Source organism: Dryobates pubescens, chromosome 10, assembly GCF_014839835.1.
Source record: "Dryobates pubescens isolate bDryPub1 chromosome 10, bDryPub1.pri, whole genome shotgun sequence".
Taxonomy (NCBI): Eukaryota; Metazoa; Chordata; class Aves; order Piciformes; family Picidae; genus Dryobates; species Dryobates pubescens.
Genome location: NC_071621.1, coordinates 17,672,420 through 17,692,780, shown reverse-complemented (window position 1 = coordinate 17,692,780; position 20,361 = coordinate 17,672,420). Strand labels below are relative to the sequence as shown.

The 20,361-nt window shown below is 70.8% G+C and overlaps 1 protein-coding gene across 1 annotated transcript; it reads right to left on the bottom strand.

Annotated features, from left to right (window-relative positions):
- Positions 1-2,613: 2,613 nt before the first annotated feature.
- On the bottom strand, positions 2,614-19,487 carry POLD3 (DNA polymerase delta 3, accessory subunit). The gene is made up of 12 exons (XM_054164867.1): positions 19,328-19,487; positions 16,726-16,781; positions 15,749-15,851; positions 14,018-14,057; positions 12,813-12,945; positions 11,032-11,226; positions 9,836-9,954; positions 8,519-8,660; positions 5,742-5,875; positions 5,213-5,310; positions 4,186-4,282; positions 2,614-3,374 (listed from the first exon to the last, which is right to left on the bottom strand). The coding sequence occupies exons 1-12, from the start codon at positions 19,385-19,387 to the stop codon at positions 3,157-3,159; spliced, it is 1,395 nt and encodes a 464-aa protein (XP_054020842.1). The 5' UTR covers positions 19,388-19,487; the 3' UTR covers positions 2,614-3,156.
- Between the last annotated feature and the right edge of the window lie 874 nt (positions 19,488-20,361).

Genomic DNA, 20,361 nt, shown 5'->3' with positions numbered 1-20,361 from the left:
CATCCTGGGGAGAGCACCCCCTCCTGCCCCCCGCCCCTGCTCCCTCGGGCTCCCCCGGGCAGCGTCCTCGGGGTTGGGCTGAGGGTCCCGGGGGGGGGGCAGAGCCCACCCGCGGGGTGCTCCGCTCAGCACCAGGGGCTCATCCTGCTTGGGGTCCGCAGCCTGCTGAGGGCTGGAGGAGGGCCTGGGCCGGGCACGGGGAGGTCAGGGGAGGCTGGGGGCAGAGCCAGGCTGGCAGAGGGGAGGGCCCGGCGTGCCGGGGGGGTGCCCAAGCAAGCTGCTGAGGGGCTGCCAGGGGGCGACAAAAGGCTCCCTGGGAGCAGCTCCCGGGCTGGGCACCCCCAGGGCTGCTCCTCACAGAGCCAGGCTGGGGGTCACCTGGGGGCACCCCCCAGTGCCAGGCTGGGGTTCAGCTGGGGCCACCCCCATGGCACCCCCCAGTGCCAGGCTGGGCTCAGCTGGGGCCACCCCTATGGCACCCCCCAGTGCCAGGCTGGGGTTCAGCTGGGGCCACCCCCATGGCACCCCCCAGTGCCAGGCTGGGGGTCACCTGGGGGCACCCCCATGGCACCCCCCAGTGCCAGGCTGGGGTTCAGCTGGGGCCACCCCCATGGCACCCCCCAGTGCCAGGCTGGGGGTCACCTGGGGGCACCCCCATGGCACCCCCCAGTGCCAGGCTGGGATTCTCCTGGACTCCCTGCCTGCCCTCCTGGCTGGGGTCTGCTTGGTGCCAGCTGCCCTGGGCTGGTGCAGGAGGTCCTGGGTAAGGAGACCTCTGCTCGTGGAAGCTCCCAGCCCCAGCAGCTCCTGGGCAGGCTCTGGGCTGAGAGCGACCTGAGGAGCAGCTGAGGGCCCTGGGGGGGTTGAGGCTGCAGCAGAGGAGGCTGAGGGGAGACCTTGTGGCTCTCTGCAGCTCCCTGAGAGCAGCTTGCAGCCAGCTGGGGCTCAAGGGCTGCTCCTGAGGGCTGGGCCAAGAGGAGATGGCCTCAGGTTGTGGCAGGGGAGGTTGAGCTTGGCCCTGAGGAGCAATTGGTGCCCCTGGAGGGGTGCCCAGGCCCGTGCCAGGCTGCCCAGGGCACAGTGGGGCAGTCCCCATGGCTGGAGGGGTCTCCAAGGCCTGGAGCCGTGGTGCTGAGGGCCGGGGGGGGGTGGTGCTGAGCCCCTCCATGGGCTCCAAGGCCTCTCCCTGCCCCAGAGTGTGGCTGAGACCTTCCCCTGGGTGGCTGCAGCCAGAGCACTTCAGGGCCCCCCCCGGTGCCAGCTGGCTGAGGGCATCTCAGGGGGCACCAAGGACCTGCTGGCAGCTCCTGACAGGGCCCTCAGTGTGCTCTGCCGCTGCCTCCCCTCCACCCCCGCTCCCTCCTCTTCCTCAGGAGGTGACCTCATGTCTGCAGGACCTGAGGTGCTCCTCAGCCCTTCCCAACCCACTGACCTCATCCTCCTCCTCCTCTTCCTCCTCCAGCAGCTGCCAGCCCCGGGGGGGCTCCGGCTCCTCGGATGCCCCCTCCGGAGCTGCTGAAGGGCTGGCAGCCAGGGAGAGGCTTCCTGGGGCACCCAGAGGTGCCCTCGGGGCTGGCACCCAGAGGTGTCCTCAGAGCAGCACCCAGAGGTGCCCTTGGGGCTGGCACCCAGAGGTGTCCTCAGAGCAGCACCCAGAGCTGCCCTCAGAGCTGGCACCCAGAGCTGCCCTCAGGGCTGGCACCCAGAGCTGCCCTCAGAGCAGCACCCAGAGCTGCCCTCAGAGCTGGCACCCAGAGCTGCCCTCGGGGCTGGCACCCAGAGGTGCCCTCAGAGCAGCACCCAGAGGTGCCCTCAGGGCTGGCACCCAGAGCTGCCCTCAGGGCTGGCACCCAGAGGTGCCCTCGGGGCTGGCACCCAGAGCTGCCCTCAGAGCAGTACCCAGAGGTGCCCTCAGGGCTGGCACCCAGAGCTGCCCTCAGAGCTGGCACACAGAGGTGCCCTCAGGGCTGGCACCCAGAGCTGCCCTCAGGGCTGGCACCCAGAGCTGCCCTCAGAGCAGCACCCAGAGGTGCCCTCAGAGCAGCACCCAGAGCTGCCCTCAGGGCTGGCACCCAGAGCTGCCCTCAGAGCTGAGACCCAGAGGTGCCCTCAGAGCAGCACCCAGAGGTGCCCTCAGGGCTGGCACCCAGAGCTGCCCTCAGGGCTGGCACCCAGAGCTGCCCTCAGGGCTGGCACCCAGAGGTGCCCTCGGGGCTGGCACCCAGAGCTGCCCTCAGAGCAGTACCCAGAGCTGCCCTCGGGGCTGGCACCCAGAGCTGCCCTCAGGGCTGGCACCCAGAGGTGCCCTCGGGGCTGGCACCCAGAGCTGCCCTCAGAGCTGGCACCCAGAGGTGCCCTCAGAGCTGGCACCCAGAGCTGCCCTCAGGGCTGGCACCCAGAGCTGCCCTCAGGGCTGGCACCCAGAGGTGCCCTCAGGGCTGGCACCCAGAGGTGCCCTCAGAGCAGCACCCAGAGGTGCCCTCAGAGCCACTGCAGGGCAGGCTGGGGGCAGGCTGGCACCTTCCTGTGCCCAGCCAGCAGGGTCCTGGCCCCCCAGAGGTGCCCTGAGCCCCCCCAGAGAGGAAGAGGAGGAGGAAGGAGGAGGAGGGCCTGGAAGGTTTATTGTGAGCTGCTGTGCCCAGGGGCAGAGCCAGCCCTGGGCCCTGCTGCCAGGGCAGCTGAGGCCAACCCCTGCCCAGCTCTGGCTGCTGAGTGCCCTGCAGCTGCCCCAAGGCTCTGCCTGGAGGGTGCCAGAGGGGCACCAGGAGGGCCCCAGCTCCAGTGGGCACTCAGGGGGCACCCAGCAGCCCCCCAGGAGCCCCAGCTGAAGGTCTGAGGGCTGCCAGGAGCTCCTCTGGGCATAGCTCCTAGCTGGTGGGTGCCAGGCTGCTCAGAGGTGCCCAGGACAGCGCCAGGGGGCACCTCACACAGCCAGCAGCAGGCCCTGGGGCAGGGCAGAGGGCAGAGCTGGGCACTGCCCCAGCACAGGGCACACCCCAGGGGGGGCAGAGGGCACAGCTGGGCACTGCCCCAGCACAGGGCACACCCCAGGGGGGGCAGAGGGCACAGCTGGGCACTGCCCCAGCGCAGGGCACACCCCAGGGGGGGCAGAGGGCACAGCTGGGCACTGCCCCAGGGGGCAGAGGGGGTGCCAGGTCACTTCCTGTGCAGGAAGCCCATGATGGAGGGCTGCCTGCTGGCCCTGCTGGCACTGCTGGCAGCTGCTGCTCTCTTCTGGCTCTTCCTCTCCTCCTTGGGCTCCCTCCTGGGGGGCAGGGCAGGGGCCCTGGGCACAGCTGGTGCCAGGGGGGCGCAGGGCTGCTCCTCCTCCTCGCTGGCGCTGCAGGACTCGCTCTCATAGACCTTCTCTGTCACTGGGCACCAAGGGAGGGCACAGGGCAGGGGCAGTGAGGGCACAGCCCCTGCCAGCTGCACCACACAGCTGCCCACCCCCCATGGCCTCCCCAGCTGCCCCTTGGGGCCCCTGGGCGCCCCCTGGCTGCCACTCGCTGCCCCCTTGCCCCTTGGCACCCCCTGGCTGCCACTCGCTGCCCCCTTGCCCCTTGGCACTCCCTGGCTGCCACTTGCTGCCCCCTGCCACCCCCTGGCTGCCATTTGCTGGCCCCTTGGCACCCCCTGGCTGCCACTTGCTGCCCCTTGGCATCCTCTGGCTGCCACTTATTGCCCCCCTGCCCCTTGGCACCCCCTGGCTGCCACTTGCTGCTCCCTTGCCCCCTGGCACCCCCTGGCTGCCACTTGCTGCCCCCTGGCTGCCACTTGCTGCTCCCTTGCCCCCTGGCACCCCCTGGCTGCCACTTGCTGCCCCCTGGCTGCCACTTGCTGCTCCCTTGCCCCCTGGCACCCCATGGCTGCCACTTGCTGCCCCCTGGTCCCTTGGCATCCCCTGGCTGCCACTTGCCATCCTCTGGCTGCCACTTGCTGCCCCCTTGCCCCCTGGCACCCCCTGGTTGCCACTTGCTGCCCCTGCCCCCCCCCCCCAGCAGATGCCAGCCCCAGCCCCTTGCCCCCCACCCCCCCTGGACACGTTCCTGTGGGCCCTGCCCCAGGTGGGCTCCAGGGGGTCCCCTGCCAGCTGCAGCCCCACAGCCCTGGCAGCCTGAGCTGGAGGGGCAGCAGGAAGAGCAGGGAGTGCCCCCTGTGCCAGCCCAGCCTGGCACTGCTCACCCATGCAGCCTTCCTCCTCATCAATGAACATCTTGGACTTCAGCACTCGCTGCCTCCTCCTCCTCCTCCTCCCTGCAGCTGGAGCCTGGGCACCACCCTGCAGAGGGGCAAGCAGCAGCTGAGGCCCTGGGCACAGCACCAGGAGCCCAGCAGTGCCACCTGAGAGCTGGGCAGGAGGGCTGGCACCTGCCCCTGGGGCACTGCCAGCACTGCAGGGCTCCAGGCTGGGGGCTGGGAAGAGCCTGGGCAGGAGAGAGGCCCTGGGGGGGTTGGTGGCAGAGGCTGGAGAGGAGCCAGGGGGTGCCCAGGGGGGCAAGGAGGGCAGCAGCAGCCTGGGCTGGAGCAGCAATGGTGTGGGCAGCAGGAGCAGGGCAGGGATTGTGCCCCTGGGCTGGGCACTGGGGAGCCCACAGCTGCAAGCCTGGGGGCAGGGTTGGGCTCTCCCTGCCAGGAGGACCTTGAGGGCTGGGGCAGGGCCAGAGCAGGGCAGGGCTGGGGGCAAGATAGACCCTGAGCCCCTGCAGAGTGCTGGGGAGACCTCCCCTGAAGGACACCAAGAGAGCTCCAGAGGAGGGTTGGGACTGAGAAGGCTTAGGAGAGAATGGAGGCCAAGCACAGCCCTGCCCCAGCACCACCACCCCATGGCCCTCAGCACCACAGCTTCCCAATCCCTCCAGCCATGGGCACTCCACCACTGCCCTGGGCAGCCTGCCACAGGCCTGGGCACCCCTCAAGGGGCACCAATTGCTCCTCAGGGCCAAGCTCAACCTCCCCTGCCACAACCTGAGGCCATCTCCTCTTGGCCCAGCCCTCAGGAGCAGCCCTTGAGCCCCAGCTGGCTGCAAGCTGCTCTCAGGGAGCTGCAGAGAGCCACAAGGTCTCCCCTCAGCCTCCTCTGCTGCAGCCTCAACCCCCCCAGCTCCCTCAGCTGCTCCTCACAACTTCTCCACAGCCTTCTCCTCCTTCCCCAGACCCCTCCCCAGCTTCCTTGCCCTACCCTGGCCCTGCCCCAGCCCTCAGCTCTCACCTCCGTGGCAGCAGGCTGCAGCTCAGCTCCCAGGGCAGCTGCAGGAGGTGGGGATGAAGCCTCCTCCTCTTCCTCAGCTGTGGGAGGCAGTTGGACATCTGCAAAGCAGAAGAACATCAGGAGAGCAGAGCTCTGATGCTCCTCTGGAGCCCACCCAGGCCAACCCAACCCCTCTGCCCCCCAGCAGGGCACCCCCAAGCCCCATGCCCAGGGGCACCATGGCACCAGGGGGGTTGGAAGCTCTCCACAGCCTCTCTGGGCAGCCTGCTCCAGGCCTCTCCAGCAGCCTCACCCCAAACAAGTTGCTCCTGCTGGCACCTCCTGGCTGCCCCTGAGCACCCCTCAGCAGATGCCAGCTCCAGGCTCTTGCCCCCCAGCCCTGCAGCTGTGGCCTCCCCAGGGCAGAGCAGAGGGGCAGCAGAACCTCCCTGCCCCTGCTGCTTGCCTCTTCAACCATCCTTCATCCCAGGCTCCTCTACCTCCCCCTTCAGCCTCCAGCAGGGCCCTGAGCTTCATCCCTGCTCCTCACCTTCCTCATCACTGCTGCCAGAGAGAGGCTGTTGGATTCTTTTCCTCTTCCTCTTCCTCAGGTCAGGAACTTCCTCTTCCTCTTCCTCCTCCTCCTCCTCCTCCTTCTCCAGATCCTTCTTCAGTTTGCTCTCACTGAAAAGGAGCAGGGAAAGGAAAGGGAAGCAGTGGAGCTGTGCTGGGCAGGGAGGGCACAGAGCTTCAGACCAGGGAGTGCCAGCCTGGAAGGAGTGGGCAGGGAACCTCTGGTGCCCACCCAGCCCTGCCCACCCCCAAGCAGGGCACCCCCAGCCCCATGCCCAGGGGCACCATGGCACCAGGGGGGGCTGGAAGCTCTCCACAACCTCTCTGGGCAGCCTGCTCCAGGCCTCTCCAGCAGCCTGGCACCTCCTGAATGCCCCTTGGCTGCCCCTTGCCCCTGGGCACCCCTCAGCAGATGCCAGCTCCAGGCTCTTGCCCCCCAGCCCTGCAGCTGTGGCCTCCCCAGGGCAGAGCAGAGGGGCAGCAGAACCTCCCTGCCCCTGCTGCTGCCCACACTCTGCTCCCTGCCCCCCAGGGCACCTTTGGTATCTCCCCAGGGCACCTTGCTGGCTGCTGGGCACCTCCTTGCCCCCCAGCACCCCCAGCTCCTTCTCCTGGCAGCTGCTCCCCAGCAGCTCCCCCCTGGGCTGTGCTGCTGCAGGAGGTTGTCCCTGCCCAGGGGCAGTTCCCTGCCCTTGCCCTGCTTGGCCTTCAGCAGCTTCCTGCCCAGGGCTCCCTGGCACTGCCAGCGCAGCCTGAGGGCTGTGCCCACTGCTGCCAGCTGGGTGCCAGCAGTAAACTGGCTCAGGGTGCCCTCTGAGCCTTCCTCCAGCTCTGTGATGAAGATGCTGCCCCAGGCTGGAGCCAGTCCTGCCCAGGAGGATCTCTTTGGCCCCTCAGCAGCTCCTGGGGCCCAGGAGGATCTCTGCTGCCCCTCAGCAGCTCCTGGGGCCCAGGAGGATCTCTGCTGCCCCTCAGCAGCTCCTGGGGCTCAGGAGGATCTCTGCTGCCCCTCAGCAGCTCCTGGGGCCCAGGAGGATCTCTGCTGCCCCTCAGCAGCTCCTGGGGCTCAGGAGGATCTCTGCTGCCCCTCAGCAGCTCCTGGGGCCCAGGAGGATCTCTGCTGCCCCTCAGCAGCTCCTGGGGCTCAGGAGGATCTCTGCTGCCCCTCAGCAGCTCCTGGGGCTCAGGAGGATCTCTTTGGCCCCTCAGCAGCTCCTGGGGCTCAGGAGGATCTCTTTGGCCCCTCAGCAGCTCCTGGGGCTCAGGAGGATCTCTGCTGCCCCTCAGCAGCTCCTGGGGCTCAGGAGGATCTCTTTGGCCCCTCAGCAGCTCCTGGGGCCCAGGAGGATCTCTGCTGCCCCTCAGCAGCTCCTGGGGCTCAGGAGGATCTCTGCTGCCCCTCAGCAGCTCCTGGGGCTCAGGAGGATCTCTTTGGCCCCTCAGCAGCTCCTGGGGCCCAGGAGGATCTCTGCTGCCCCTCAGCAGCTCCTGGGGCTCAGGAGGATCTCTGCTGCCCCTCAGCAGCTCCTGGGGCCCAGGACCTCACCTAGCTTGGCCCCAGCCCCCTGGCAGAGAGGAGGTTTGTGCTGTGGTCCCCAGCAGGCCTGGCTGAGAGGCTGCTTTCAGCTCTCTGAGGTAGTGTCTGGGAGCTGGAGCCACGTCCAGGGCTCACAAGAAAGCTTTCTGCTGCTGCTGGCTGCCCCCAGGCTGCCCCCAGGGCCTCCCCAGCACCACCCCAGCTGCCAGGTGGCACCTCCAGGCCCCTTGGCTCCCGGGCTGAGGCTGTCCAACAAGGGCAGGCAGCTGAGGAGAGGCTGTGCTGGGGGCTGCCAGCAGAGGGCTGGGAGCACCACAGGGCCTGCCAGAGGCCACCAGAGAGCCCCCAGCAGCCCGCAGAGGCCCTGGGGGATGGCAGTTTGGCTTGGAAGGGACACAAAGGGCTGGGGCTGGAGCCACAGCCCAGGGAGGGGGAGGGGGCACTGAGGCAGGAGCTCAGCTGAGGGCACCAACAAACACAACTTTGTGTGCTGGGAGCTCTGGGGGGGGGTTGGGAGGGCAGGAGCTTGGCTGCTGGAGAGCCACCACCCCCCCAGAGGGTCTCTGTGCCAGGCCCCTGCCCTGTGCCCAGAGCCATGGAAGGGAGAGGAGAGCTCAGGAGGCTTCTGGGGGGGAGAAAGCAAAGCCCTGAGGAGCCAGCAAAGTGCCCTGGGGGGAGGCCAAAGGTGCCCTGGGGGGCATGGAGCAGAGTGTGGGCAGCAGCAGGGGCAGGGAGGTTCTGCTGCCCCTCTGCTCTGCCCTGGGGAGGCCACAGCTGCAGGGCTGGGGGGCAAGAGGCTGGGGGCTGGCATCTGCTGAGGGGTGCCCAGGGGCAGCAAGGGGCAGCAAGGGGCACCCAAGGGGCATCCAGGAGGTGCCAGCAGGAGCAACTTGCTTGGGGTGAGGCTGCTGCAGAGGCCTGGAGCAGGCTGCCCAGAGAGGCTGTGGAGAGCTTCCAACCCCCCCTGGTGCCATGGTGCCCCTGGGCATGGGGCTGGGGGTGCCCTGCTGGGGGGCAGGGGGGGTTGGGTTGGCCTGGGTGGGCACCAGGGGTCCCTTCCCACTCTCCCCCTACCCCCAGGCTGGCATTTCTCCAGCTTTGATGCCCTCTGGGAGCTGCCCACAGGAGCTGCCCCAGCTCTGGGCACTCAGCTCCGTGGAGGTCACCCCCCAGGGGGGTGCAGAGCCCACAGGGACCCCGGGGGAGCCTCTCCTCACCTCTTGCTCTCCTTCTGCTGGCTCCCAGCAGCCTCTGCTCTCCTCCCAGCACTGCTGGAGCCTGGCCCTGGCTCTGCTGCAGGAGCTGAGGCCTTGGCCACCTCCTTCTCCTCCTTGGGCACTGAGCTGCCCTTCAGCTTGTCTGGGGAGGGAAGAGCAAAGCACCAAGGTTGGCAGCTGAGAGCTCCAGGCCTTGGCCAGCCAAGCCCTGAGCCCCCAGGGGGCCCCCAGGGCACCAGAGCTGAGGGTCCTGGGTGCAGGGACCTGGCCTGGGCCAAGCTGTGCCAGGCAGGACTGCAGGGCCAGGAGGCAGCCCCTGGCTGGGCCACAGCTTGGATCTGCTGCCGGGGGCACAGCTGGGCAGGCTGCCAGCCTCACCCCCTCCTGAGGAGGACCCCCTGGGGGCTCAGCAGCAGCTGAAGCCCTGCAGGAGGCTTGGAAGAGCCTCTGCTAGAGAGCCCCTGGGGCACAGCACCACCTGCAGAGGCCTGGGGGGCAGCAGCTGCAGCCAAGCCCTGCAGGGAGCAGAGCCAGGAGCAGCCCCAGGGGCAGCAGCAGCCGGGGGGGGGGCTGCAGCCTGCAAGGCTTCAGGGCTCCTGGGGACCCCAGCATGGAGGGGGAGACCCCAGCAGGGAGCTGGACTGAGAGGAGAGCTGCTGGAGAAGGAGCTGGGGGGGCAGGGAGGTGCCCAGGAGCCAGCAAGGTGCCCTGGGGGGTTGGAAGCTGTCCAGAGGAGACTCCAGAACCCCTCTGAGCCTGCTCCAGGCCTCCAGCAGCCTCTCATCACAGCTCAGATCCTGGGGGCAAGGCTGGGCCCTCCCTGCCAGGGGGACCTTGAGGGCTGGGGCAGGGCCAGAGCAGGGCAAGAAAGCTGGGGAGGGGTCTGGGGAAGGAGGAGAAGGCTGTGGAGAAGTTGTGAGGAGCAGCTGAGGGAGCTGGGGGGGTTGAGGCTGCAGCAGAGGAGGCTGAGGGGAGACCTTGTGGCTCTCTGCAGCTCCCTGAGAGCAGCTTGCAGCCAGCTGGGGCTCAAGGGCTGCTCCTGAGGGCTGGGCCAAGAGGAGATGGCCTCAGGTTGTGGCAGGGGAGGTTGAGCTTGGCCCTGAGGAGCAATTGGTGCCCCTTGAGGGGTGCCCAGGCCTGTGGCAGGCTGCCCAGGGCACAGTGGGGGAGTCCCCAGCCCTGCAGGGGTCCCAGGGGCCACGGTTGGGTGCCCATGGTGGTGCCCAACCCCCTCCCCAGCTGCTCCTGGGGGTCCCAGGGGCTGCTGCCTGCCCAGGCTGGGCTGTGCCAGTCCCAGTGCCCCCTGCCCACACTCACTGAGTGCAGCCTTGCCAAAGAAGTTGCTGAGGATGCTGCTCTTGCCCAGGGCCTTGCTGCTGGCTGCTGCCACCTGCAACACAACAGAGCACAACCCCCAGGAGGCCTTCAGGAGGCCTCTGGCCAAGGCCAGGCCCTGCCCTGGCTGCTGTGTGCCAGGCAGGGCTGCAGCCCAGCAGGGCCTGAGGGCACCAGGGGGCAGCCAGGGGGCAGCTCCTCAGAGCCCTGCTGGCCAGGCCTGAGGCCTCCCTGGGAGCTGAGAGGGGCAGAGGGCTGGGGGCAGCCCCCAGCAGTGCCCAACCCTGCAGCTGTGGGGCTGGGGGGCACAGGGCTGGGGAGGGCACAGGGGGGCAGGCACGGGGGCAGGCACAGGGCTGGGGGGGCACAGGGGCTGGGGGGGCACAGGGGCTGGGGGGCACAGGGCTGGGGGGCACAGGGCTGGGGGGGGCACAGGGGGGCAGGCACAGGGGCTGGGGGGGGCACAGGGGGGCAGGCACAGGGCTGGGGGGGGCACAGGGCTGGGGGGGGCACAGGGCTGGGGGGCACAGGGGCTGGGGGAGGCACAGGGGCTGGGGGGGCACAGGGGCTGGGGGGGGGACAGGGGGGCAGGCACAGGGGCTGGGGGGGCACAGGGCTGGGGGGGGCACAGGGCTGGGGGGGGCACAGGGGCGGGGGGGGGCACAGGGCGGGGGGGGCACAGGGCTGGGGGGGCACAGGGGGCACAGCACAGGGGCTGGGGGGGCACAGGGCTGGGGGGGCACAGGGGCTGGCAGGGGGGCACACAGGGGCTGGCAGGGGGCGCACACAGGGGCTGGCAGGGGGGGCACAGGGGCTGGCAGGGGGCACACAGGGGCTGGCAGGGGGGACACACAGGGGCTGGCAGGGGGGGCACAGGGCTGGCAGGGGGGGCACAGGGGCTGGCAGGGGGCACACAGGGGCTGGCAGGGGGGCACACAGGGGCTGGCAGGGGGGCACACAGGGGCTGGCAGGGGGGGGCACAGGGCTGGCAGGGGGGGCACAGGGGCTGGCAGGGGGGCACACAGGGGCTGGCAGGGGGGGCACAGGGGCTGGCAGGGGGCACACAGGGGCTGGCAGGGGGGGCACACAGGGGCTGGCAGGGGGGCACACAGGGGCTGGCAGGGGGCACACAGTGCCTGGGGCAGCCCACCCAAGCCCTCCCCCCCCCGGGCACTCACGGCCGAGGCTTCCCTGCCCTCCGCCCTGGCGCCGCCCCGGGGGTGCTGCCCGGCTGCGCCGCCCGCGGCGGGGCCCTGCGGCCGGCCCGGGGCCGCGGCGGGGGGGCGGGAGCCGGCCGGCGGCGGGGGGGGGGGGCCGGGGGCGCGGCGGGGGGCGGCCGGGGCACGGCGGCGGCGCAGCGGATGGCGCTGAACCTGCGGGGGGAAGGGAGGCTGCCCTCAGCTGCAGGCTGCCTCCCCCCCCGGCAGCCTTCCCCCCCCGGCAGCCTTCCCCCCCCGGCAGCCTCCCCGCCCCGGCACCCTCCCCTCCCGGCACCCTCCCCCCCCGGCACCCTCCCCCCCCGGCAGCCTCCCCCCCCGGCACCCTCCCCCCCCGGCAGCCTCCCCTCCCGGCACCCTCCCCCCCCGGCACCCTCCCCCCCCGGCACCCTCCCCCCCCGGCACCCTCCCCCCCCGGCAGCCTCCCCTCCCGGCACCCTCCCCCCCCGGCACCCTCCCCCCCCGGCACCCTCCCCTCCCGGCACCCTCCCCCCCCGGCAGCCTCCCCCCCGGCAGCCTCCCCCCCCCGGCACCCTCCCCCCCGGCACCCTCCCCCCCCGGCAGCCTCCCCCCCCCTCGGCAGCCTCCCCCCCGGCAGCCTCCCCCCCCCGGCAGCCTCCCCCCCCGGCAGCCTCCCCCCCCGGCAGCCTCCCCCTCGGCAGCCTCCCCCCCCCGGGCACCCTCCCCCCCCCGGGCACCCTCCCCCCCCCCGGCAGCCTCCCCCCCGGCACCCTCCCCCCCCCCGGCAGCCTCCCCCCCCCCGGCAGCCTCCCCCCCGGCAGCCTCCCCCCCCCCAGCAGCCTCCCCCCCCCCGGCAGCCTCCCCACTGTTGCTTGGCTTCCCCTCTGTCCCAGCCCCCCCCAGTGCCATGGGCACCACCCCCAGGGGCAGCACTGCCCCCCCCAGAGCCATGGGCACCACCCCCAGGGGCAGCACTGCCCCCCCCAGAGCCATAGGCACCACCCCCAGGGGCAGCACTGCCCCCCCCAGAGCCATGGGCACCACCCCCAGGGGCAGCACTGCCCCCCCCAGGGCCATGGGCACCACCCCCAGGGGCAGCACTGCCCCCCCAGAGCCATGGGCACCACCCCCAGGGGCAGCACTGCCCCCCCCAGGGCCATGGGCACCACCCCCAGGGGCAGCACTGCCCCCCCAGAGCCATGGGCACCACCCCCAGGGGCAGCACTGCCCCCCCAGGGCCATGGGCACCACCCCCAGCACCACACCTCCAGGGCTGGGGACTCAGCCACCACCCCCCAGGGCAGCCTGGGCCAGCCCTGGGAGGCCACTGAGGGACTGCAGCAGGGCCAGGGCAGGGCAAGGAAGCTGGGGAGGGGTCTGGGGAAGGAGGAGAAGGCTGTGGAGAAGTTGTGAGGAGCAGCTGAGGGAGCTGGGGGGGTTGAGGCTGCAGCAGAGGAGGCTGAGGGGAGACCTTGTGGCTCTCTGCAGCTCCCTGAGAGCAGCTTGCAGCCAGCTGGGGCTCAAGGGCTGCTCCTGAGGGCTGGGCCAAGAGGAGATGGCCTCAGGTTGTGGCAGGGGAGGTTGAGCTTGGCCCTGAGGAGCACTTGGTGCCCCTTGAGGGGTGCCCAGGCCTCTGGCAGGCTGCCCAGGGCACAGTGGGGGAGTGCCCATGGCTGGGGGGGGTGGGAAGCCCTGGAGCTGTGGTGCTGGGCCCCTGGTTGGGCTCCAAGGCCTCTCCCAAGCCTTGTGTGCCCCCAGCCCAGGCCCCCAGCAGGGCTCACTTGGAGCAGCAGCTGAGGTTGGCCTTGGTGATGTCGTAGTCAGTGTTGTAGAGGGGGGCTGAGTCCTTCAGCAGGGCTCTCTGGATGCTGTAGACATGGAGGCTGCAGAGGGAGGCCAGCTTGGACTTCAGGGCTGAGAGGGAAGCAGAAGAGAGCCCTGAGAGCAGAGCCCCCCACAGCCCTGCCCAGCAAGGGGGGCAGGGGGCCCCCAGCAGCAAGGACCTGGGCACCAAACTGCTGCCCCCTGCCAGGGAGACACAGGAGGCCTTGGGTGGGAAGAGACCTCCCAGTGCCAGGCAGTGCCAGGCAGTGCCAGGCAGTGCCAGCCCTGCAGCCAGCAGGCACAGCCCCAGGCAGAGCTCAGAGCCCCAAACACCCTGCCCTGGGCTGCTGCCAGCCAGGGGGCAGCTCCCCCCCTCCCTGGGCACCCTGGGCCAGGCTCTCCCCAGCCTCCTCCCTGCCCTCTGCCCTGAGGCTTCCTCCTGGAGCTCCAAACCATCCCCCCTGGGCCTGGCCCCACAGCTCCTGCTCCAGAGCCTGGCTCCAGCTTGCTCCTGGGCACCAGGGGAGGCTGGGGAGAGGCTGAGGGCCTGGAGCAGCTCTTGGGGAGCAGCTGAGAGCCCTGGGGCTGAGAGCCTGCAGAGGAGCAGCCCCAGAGGGGAGCTGAGCAATGCTCAGCAAGAGCTCAAGGAGCTGTGGGGGGCAAGAGCCTGGGGCTGGCATCTGCTGAGGGGTGCCCAGGGCTCAAGGGGCACCAAGGGGCAGCCAGGAGGTGCCAGCAGGAGCAACTTGTTTGGGGTGAGGCTGCTGGAGAGGCCTGGAGCAGGCTGCCCAGAGAGGCTGTGGAGAGCTTCCAACCCCCCCTGGCCATGGTGCCCCTGGGCAAGCTGCTGGGGGTGCCCTGCTGGGGGGCAGGGGGGGTTGGGTTGGCATGGGTGGGCTCCAGGGGTCCCTTCCTCACCCCCTAGGCTGGGCTCTGGGCTGCCAGGGGCTAGCCCCAGGCTCTCCCAGGCTGCCTCAGGCCAACCTTCACCTAAAGGCAAATCTCTAGAAGCAGCTCAAGGTGAGGCCCAAGGCCACCCCAGAGCCCCTCCCAGAGGCTCAACCCTGGGAAGCAGCTGGCACAGCAGTGCCCAGCTGGCACAGGAGGGTCCTGCAGAGGACAGGCTCAGAGCTCTCTTCACCCCCTGCCCCCCAGCTCTCACCTTCCAGCTGGTCCTCCCTCACCACTGCGACCTTGTGGCACTGTGAGGGAGAGAGAAAAGCAGAGCTCAGCCCCTGGGCACCACCCTGCTGCTGCTGCCAGCCACAGCTGGCATGGGGAAGCCTCCAGCCAGGACTCCCAAGAGCTCTGCCCCTGCCCTCAGGCTCAGCACCCAGGGGAGCCCACAGCTGCAAGCCTGGGGGCAGGGTTGGTGCCCTCCCTGCCAGGAGGACCTTGAGGGCTGGGGCAGGGCCAGAGCAGGGCAAGGAAGCTGGGGAGGGGTCTGGGGAAGGAGGAGAAGGCTGTGGAGAAGTTGTGAGGAGCAGCTGAGGGAGCTGGGGGGGTTGAGGCTGCAGCAGAGGAGGCTGAGGGGAGACCTTGTGGCTCTCTGCAGCTCCCTGAGAGCAGCTTGCAGCCAGCTGGGGCTCAAGGGCTGCTCCTGAGGGCTGGGCCAAGAGGAGATGGCCTCAGGTTGTGGCAGGGGAGGTTGAGCTTGGCCCTGAGGAGCAATTGGTGCCCCTGGAGGGGTGCCCAGGCCTGTGGCAGGCTGCCCAGGGCACAGTGGGGGAGTGCCCATGGCTGGAGGGCTCTCCAAGGCCTGGAGCTGTGGTGCTGAGGGCCATGGGGTGGTGGTGCTGGGGCAGGGCTGTGCTTGGCCTCCAAGGTCTCAGGAGGTTCTCTTCCCCCCTCAGTGGCTCCCTGCTGCCAGCAGCCCTCAGCAGCTCCCCAGGGCCTCTGCCCTCCCCTGCTGCCACCCAGCGGGACCCCAGCCCCAGGGCACCCCGAGAGGACCCCAAGGGGACCAGGCTCAGGCTCAGCCCCAGGCGGCGGCTCCCAGCAGCGCCCTGGCGCCCCCTGGTGAGCGCTGAGCGCAGCGCAGCGCCCGGGAGCTCAGCCTGGGTCTGCTCCCTGCCCCCCAGGGCACCCTCGGCCTCCCCCAGGGCACCTTGCTGGCTGCTGGGCAGCTCCTTGTGCCCACCCCCAGCTCCTTCCCCTGGCAGCTGCTCCCCAGCAGCTCCCCCCTGGGCTGTGCTGCTGCAGGAGGTTGTCCCTGCCCAGGGGCAGTTCCCTGCCCTTGCCCTGCTTGGCCTTCAGCAGCTTCCTGCCCAGGGCTCCCTGGCACTGCCAGCACAGCCTGAGGGCTGTGCCCACTGCTGCCAGCTGGGTGCCAGCAGCAAACTGGCTCAGGGTGCCCTCTGAGCCTCCCTCCAGCTCTGTGATGAAGATGCTGCCCCAGGCTGGAGCCAGTCCTGCCCCCAGGAGCCCCCCCCAGGCTCCAGGCCTGCCCCCAGGAGCCCCCCCCAGGCTCCAGGCCTGCCCCCAGGAGCCCCCCCCAGGCTCCAGGCCTGCCCCCAGGAGCCCCCCCCCAGGCTCCAGGCCTGCCCCCAGGAGCCCCCCCCAGCCTCCAGGCCTGCCCCCAGGAGCCCCCCCCAGCCTCCAGGCCTGCCCCCAGGAGCCCCCCCCAGGCTCCAGGCCTGCCCCCAGGAGCCCCCCCCCAGGCTCCAGGCCTGCCTCTGTCCTCTGATCTGATTCCAACCCTCTGAGCTCTGCCCTTCAGCCTGCTCTGAAACCCCCCTCAGTGCTGCCAAGGCCCCCCCCAGGGGCAGCTGCTGTCCCCTGCCCACCCTGCTGGGCCACTGCTGTGGACACAGCTGCAGGCTGGGCCTGGCCCTGGCAGAGCAGAGCCCAGGAGGAGCAGTGAGCAGCCCCCAGCAGCCCCCCAGCCCCTCACCAGGTGTCCATTCTGCAGCAGGTCTCCTGCCACCAGGTAGGTGACGTGGAGCTGAGCTCCTGAGCTCTCCTTCCTCTTCCTCTCCACGTAGTCAAACAGCATCCTGCAGGCACAGGCAGGGCTCAGCCCCCTGCAGGGCACCAGACCACCACCCCCCTCCCTCCAGAGAGCCTGTGCCAGGGGTCCTGAAGGCCTGGCAGAGCAGCTGGCAGTGGCTGGCACTGAGCCCCAGTGCAGGCCTGGAGCTGTGGAGCTCCCCAGGGGGCAGGGCTGGGGCTGCTCTCAGGCAGCAGCTTCAGCACTGAGCTGGAGGAAGGCTCAGAGGCAGCAGTGGTGACCCCCCCCAGGCTGTGCTGGCAGTGCCAGGGAGCCCTGGGCAGCCTCTCAGTGCCCTCTGGCAAGGAAGTGCCCAGCCCTGCCCCCAGGCTTGCAGCTGTGGGCTCCCCAGTGCCCAGCCCAGGGGCACAATCCCTGCCCTGCTCCTGCTGCCCACACCATTGCTGCTGCTGCCCAGGCTGCTGCTGCCCTCCTTGCCCCCCTGGGCACCCCCAGGCACTTCCCAGCCCCTCTGCCCCCAGCCTGGAGCCTTCCTGTGCTGGCTGTGCCCCAGGGGCAGTGCCAGCCCTTGCCCTTGGTGCCCTCAGCCCCTTGCCCTCCCCCATGGCTCCAGGCCCCTCTGCAGCTCCCCCCTGCCCCTCCAGCAGCTCAGCTCCCACCCAGCTTGGTGCCACCTGCAAGGGGCCTCAGGCAGCCTCCAGCCCTCCCCCAGCTCAGTGCTGGCACTGAGGAGCCCTGGGGACACCACTGGGGAGTGGGCACCAGCTGGGGCTGACCCCCACTGCCCACCCCCCTCTCTGTCCCCCACTCCCCAGCTGGTTCTCCCCCATCAGGCAGCAGCAGCCAAGGCTGCCCAGGAGGCTGCTGTGCCCCTGGTGCCCAGGGGGCTGCTGTGCCCCTGGTGCCCAGGCAATACCTACTGCTTGGCCTGGTTCACGTGGACCCCCAGGGTGTAGCTCAGCCACTTGTAGGTCACCTGCAGGGGAGCAGAACAGCCTCAGGGGGGGGCACCAGAGCCAGTCCTGGGCCTGCCCCTAGGAGCAGAGCCTGCAGCAGCTCCCAGGGGAACCCAGGAGCCCTCAGTGCCCTCCCTGGCAGCTCCTCAGCACTGCCCTGGACTTGTGCCACCTGGGCATGGAGAGCTCCAGCTGCATGCCAGGAGGAGCAGCAGAGGAGGCTGCAGCTGGGCCTGAGGGGGATGTGAGAGCTGCAGGGGAGAGGCAGCTGGGAACAAAGAGAAGAGTGAGGGGGGAAGGAGAACCCCAAAGTGCAGCCTGGAAGGGGGGGTGGGAAGGGACCCCTGGAGCCCACCCAGGCCAGGGAGAAAGCCTGCAGGGATGGGAGCCAGGGATGGAGCCTGCAGGAAGGACCTGAGGGCAGGAGAGGTGCTGGGGGTGGATCCTTCCCAAGCCAGAGCTCAGCCTGGGGGAGGAAGGGATTCCTGGAGCCCACCCATGCCAACCCAACCCCCCCTGCCCTCCCAGCAGGGCACCCCCAGCAGCTTGCCCAGGGGCACCATGGCCAGAAGGAGTTGGAAGCTCTCCACAGCCTCTCTGGGCAGCCTGCTCCAGGCCTCTCCAGCAGCCTCACCCCAAACAAGTTGCTCCTGCTGGCACCTCCTGCCTGCCCCTTGCTGCCCCTGGGCACCCCTCAGCAGATGCCAGCCTCAGCCTCTTGCCCCCCAGCCCTGCAGCTGTGGCCTCCCCAGGGCAGAGCAGAGGGGCAGCAGAACCTCCCTGCCCCTGCTGCTGCCCACACTCTGCTCCATGCCCCCCAGGGCACCTTTGGCATCTCCCCCAGGGCACCTTGCTGGCTGCTGGGCACCTCCTTGGCCCCCTGGCACCCCCAGCTCCTTCCCCAACCTCTCCCTTTGGTGCTGAGCCCAGACCTTGGCAGCCAGCTGCCCACCCAGCACCACGCCTGTGCCCCTGGGCATCGGTGCCAGGGGGATGCCCTCTCCCTCACCTGGTTGCTGATGGCTCCTGCAAGCCCCTGGCTGCAGGGCTGGCACTGGGTGCCCTTGGAAGGTCTCTTGCCACCCACCCAGGTTTTGCTCTCCTGCTCTAGCCACCCCCAGGCAGCCCCTGGGGCACAGCTCCTGTGCCTCAGCAGCTCCCCCAGCCCACTCCCCCTTCTGGGGCACCAACCTCAGCAGCAGGCACAGGCAGCCACCTGCCCCAGCTCCTGCCCTGCCCCCAGCCCAGCAGGGCCTCCCCAGGCTCCAGACAGAGATTTGACTGTTGGGGGAAGGGGGGGGGAGGCCTCATCCTGCTGAGGGCAGGCTGGGCACCCACCCATGGCCTGCAGCTGGCTGCAGTGCTGGGGGGGCACAGCCCTGGCCCCAGCTTCCCCCTGCCGAGGGCAAGCAGCTGCTGGGGGGCTTTGGGCTGTCTGAAGTGAGGAAAGGGGGGGGCACAGACTGGGGGGCTGGGGGGCTCCTCCACTTCCAGCACCCCCAGAGCAGGGCCTGGAGCTCAGCTTGAGCCCCACCCCCCCCGAGCATGCAGGGGGGCAAACCTCCTCCCCCCCCTGCCAGCAGCTGTGCTGGGAGCTGGGGAACGAGGGGGGGGCAGGGGGCTGCCTGGTGCCACCTCAGGGGCTGCTGTGGTGCCAGGCCTGGCACTGCAGCCCCCACCCCAGATCCTGTTCCCTGCACCCCCAGACTGTAGAGGGGAGAAAGAAGCAAGAAAGGAGGGGATGGGGATGGGGCAAGAGGAGGGGGGGATGGGGCAAGAGGAGAAGGGGAAGGGGATGGGGCAAGAGGAGGGGAGGGGGCAAGGGGAGGGGAGGACGGGGAGGGGGCAAGGGGAGGGGAGGACGGGGAGGGGGAGATGGAGGAGGGGATGGGGGGGAAGGGGCAAGGGAGGGAGGGGGGGAGGAAGGGGCAAGGGGGGGGGGGGAGGAAGGGGCAAGGGAGGGGGGGGAGGAAGGGGCAAGGGAGGGAGGGGGGGGGAGGGAGGGGAGGGGGGGGAAGGGGCAAGGGCGGGCGGGGGGGGAAGGGGCAAGGGAGGGAGGGGGGGGGGAGGAAGGGGCAAGGGAGGGAGGGGAAGGGGCGGGGGGGGTCGGGGTCACCTCAGGTGTTGGTGTGCTGCCAAACCTGGCACTGCTGCCGCTCCCCCCCCCCGTTTCCAGCACCCCCAGCCCCAGGTTGGGGTCTCAGCCTGGCAGGGCCCCCCCTAGGCAGCCCGGCTCAGGGAAGCTGAGGGAGAGAGAGGAGGAAGGAGGGCAGCGGGAAGGGGTTCGCCGGTGCACTGCAGCCCCCCCTTAGCCCCCAGCCCAATTTCCAGCACCTCCAGGGGCAGGTTCAGGGCCCAGCCGCAGGGGGTCCCCTACCCAGCCCTGTGCCCCCCTCCCCCAGCAGCTCCATGCCGCAGAGGGCCGCAGCGGTGCCACCCCAGGTGCCACAGAGGGCCAGGCCCTGGCACCGTACCCCCCACCGCCAGCGGCGGGGCTCGGCCCCAGGCGGTGCCCGAAGCGCAGCAGCTGACCCCGGCCCGGCCCGGCCCCGCCGCCCGCACTCACGATGCGGTTCTGGTCGGTGACGAACTCGTCGATGTTCTCGAGGTACAGCTCGTCCTCCATGGCGGCCTGCGGCGGGCGGCGGCGCCGGGCCCGGGGTAGGCCTCAGGCGGGCGGCTTCCCGCGCGGCTGCGGGCCGCGGCCGCCTGCCGCTGCCATGGCAACCGGGGGACGGCGCCCGCCAAGGGACAAAAAGCTGCGCTGCTGCTGAGCCGCGGCGGCGGCCGGCCGGCCCCGCCCACGTCCCCGCGCTGTCCCCTCGCAGCCCCACGTCCCCGCGCTGTCCCCTCGCACATCCACGTCCCCGCGCTGTCCCCTCGCAGCCCCACGTCCCCACGCTGTCCCCTCGCAGCCCCACGTCCCCACGCTGTCCCCTCGCACATCCACGTCCCCGCGCTGTCCCCTCGCAGCCCCACGTCCCCTCGCAGCCCCACGTCCCCTCGCTGTCCCCTCGCAGCCCCACGTCCCCACGCTGTCCCCTCGCACATCCACGTCCCCGCGCTGTCCCCTCGCAGCCTCACGTCCCCGCGCTGTCCCCTCGCAGCCCCACGTCCCCGCGCTGTCCCCTCGCAGCCCCACGTCCCCTCGCTGCCCCACGTCCCCTCGCTGCCCCACGTCCCCGCGCTGTCCCCTCGCAGCCCCACGTCCCCGCGCTGTCCCCTCGCAGCCCCACGTCCCCGCGCTGTCCCCTGACACGAAGGACCGTGGCCAGCCGCAGTTCTTTATTGCCGCTTGGGGGCGCTCCGGGGTCTAGCCCAGCGCTGCGCAGTCCCCAGCCCTCGGAGCCGTCCGGACAGCCCCGGAGCCTCGGGTCCCGGCTCTCCGTGACCCCTCCGCACAGCCCCGGAGCCTCGGGTCCCGGCTCTCCGTGACCCCTCCGCACAGCCCCGGAGCCTCGGGTCCCGGCTCTCCGTGACCCCTCCGCACAGCCCCGGAGCCTCGGGTCCCGGCTCTCCGTGACCCCTCCGCACAGCTCCCCCCGACCCAGACCGTTCCCGGGTCAGGAGCGCCTGGGCTGTGTTCTGCCCTGGTCTCTG

What these genes read in the sequence shown, in the direction of transcription:
- POLD3 (XM_054164867.1), bottom strand. Translation starts at nt 19,387, where the DNA reads ATGGAGGACGAGCTGTACCTCGAGAACATCGACGAGTTCGTCACCGAC. An exon ending in TCACCGACCAGAACCGCATC is followed by an intron (nt 16,782 to 19,327) that starts GTGAGTGCGGGC and finishes GCTCCCCTGCAG; the next exon opens with GTGACCTACAAGTGGCTGAG. An exon ending in CTTTGGCAAGGCTGCACTCA is followed by an intron (nt 8,661 to 9,835) that starts GTGAGTGTGGGC and finishes TTCCCTCCCCAG; the next exon opens with ACAAGCTGAAGGGCAGCTCA.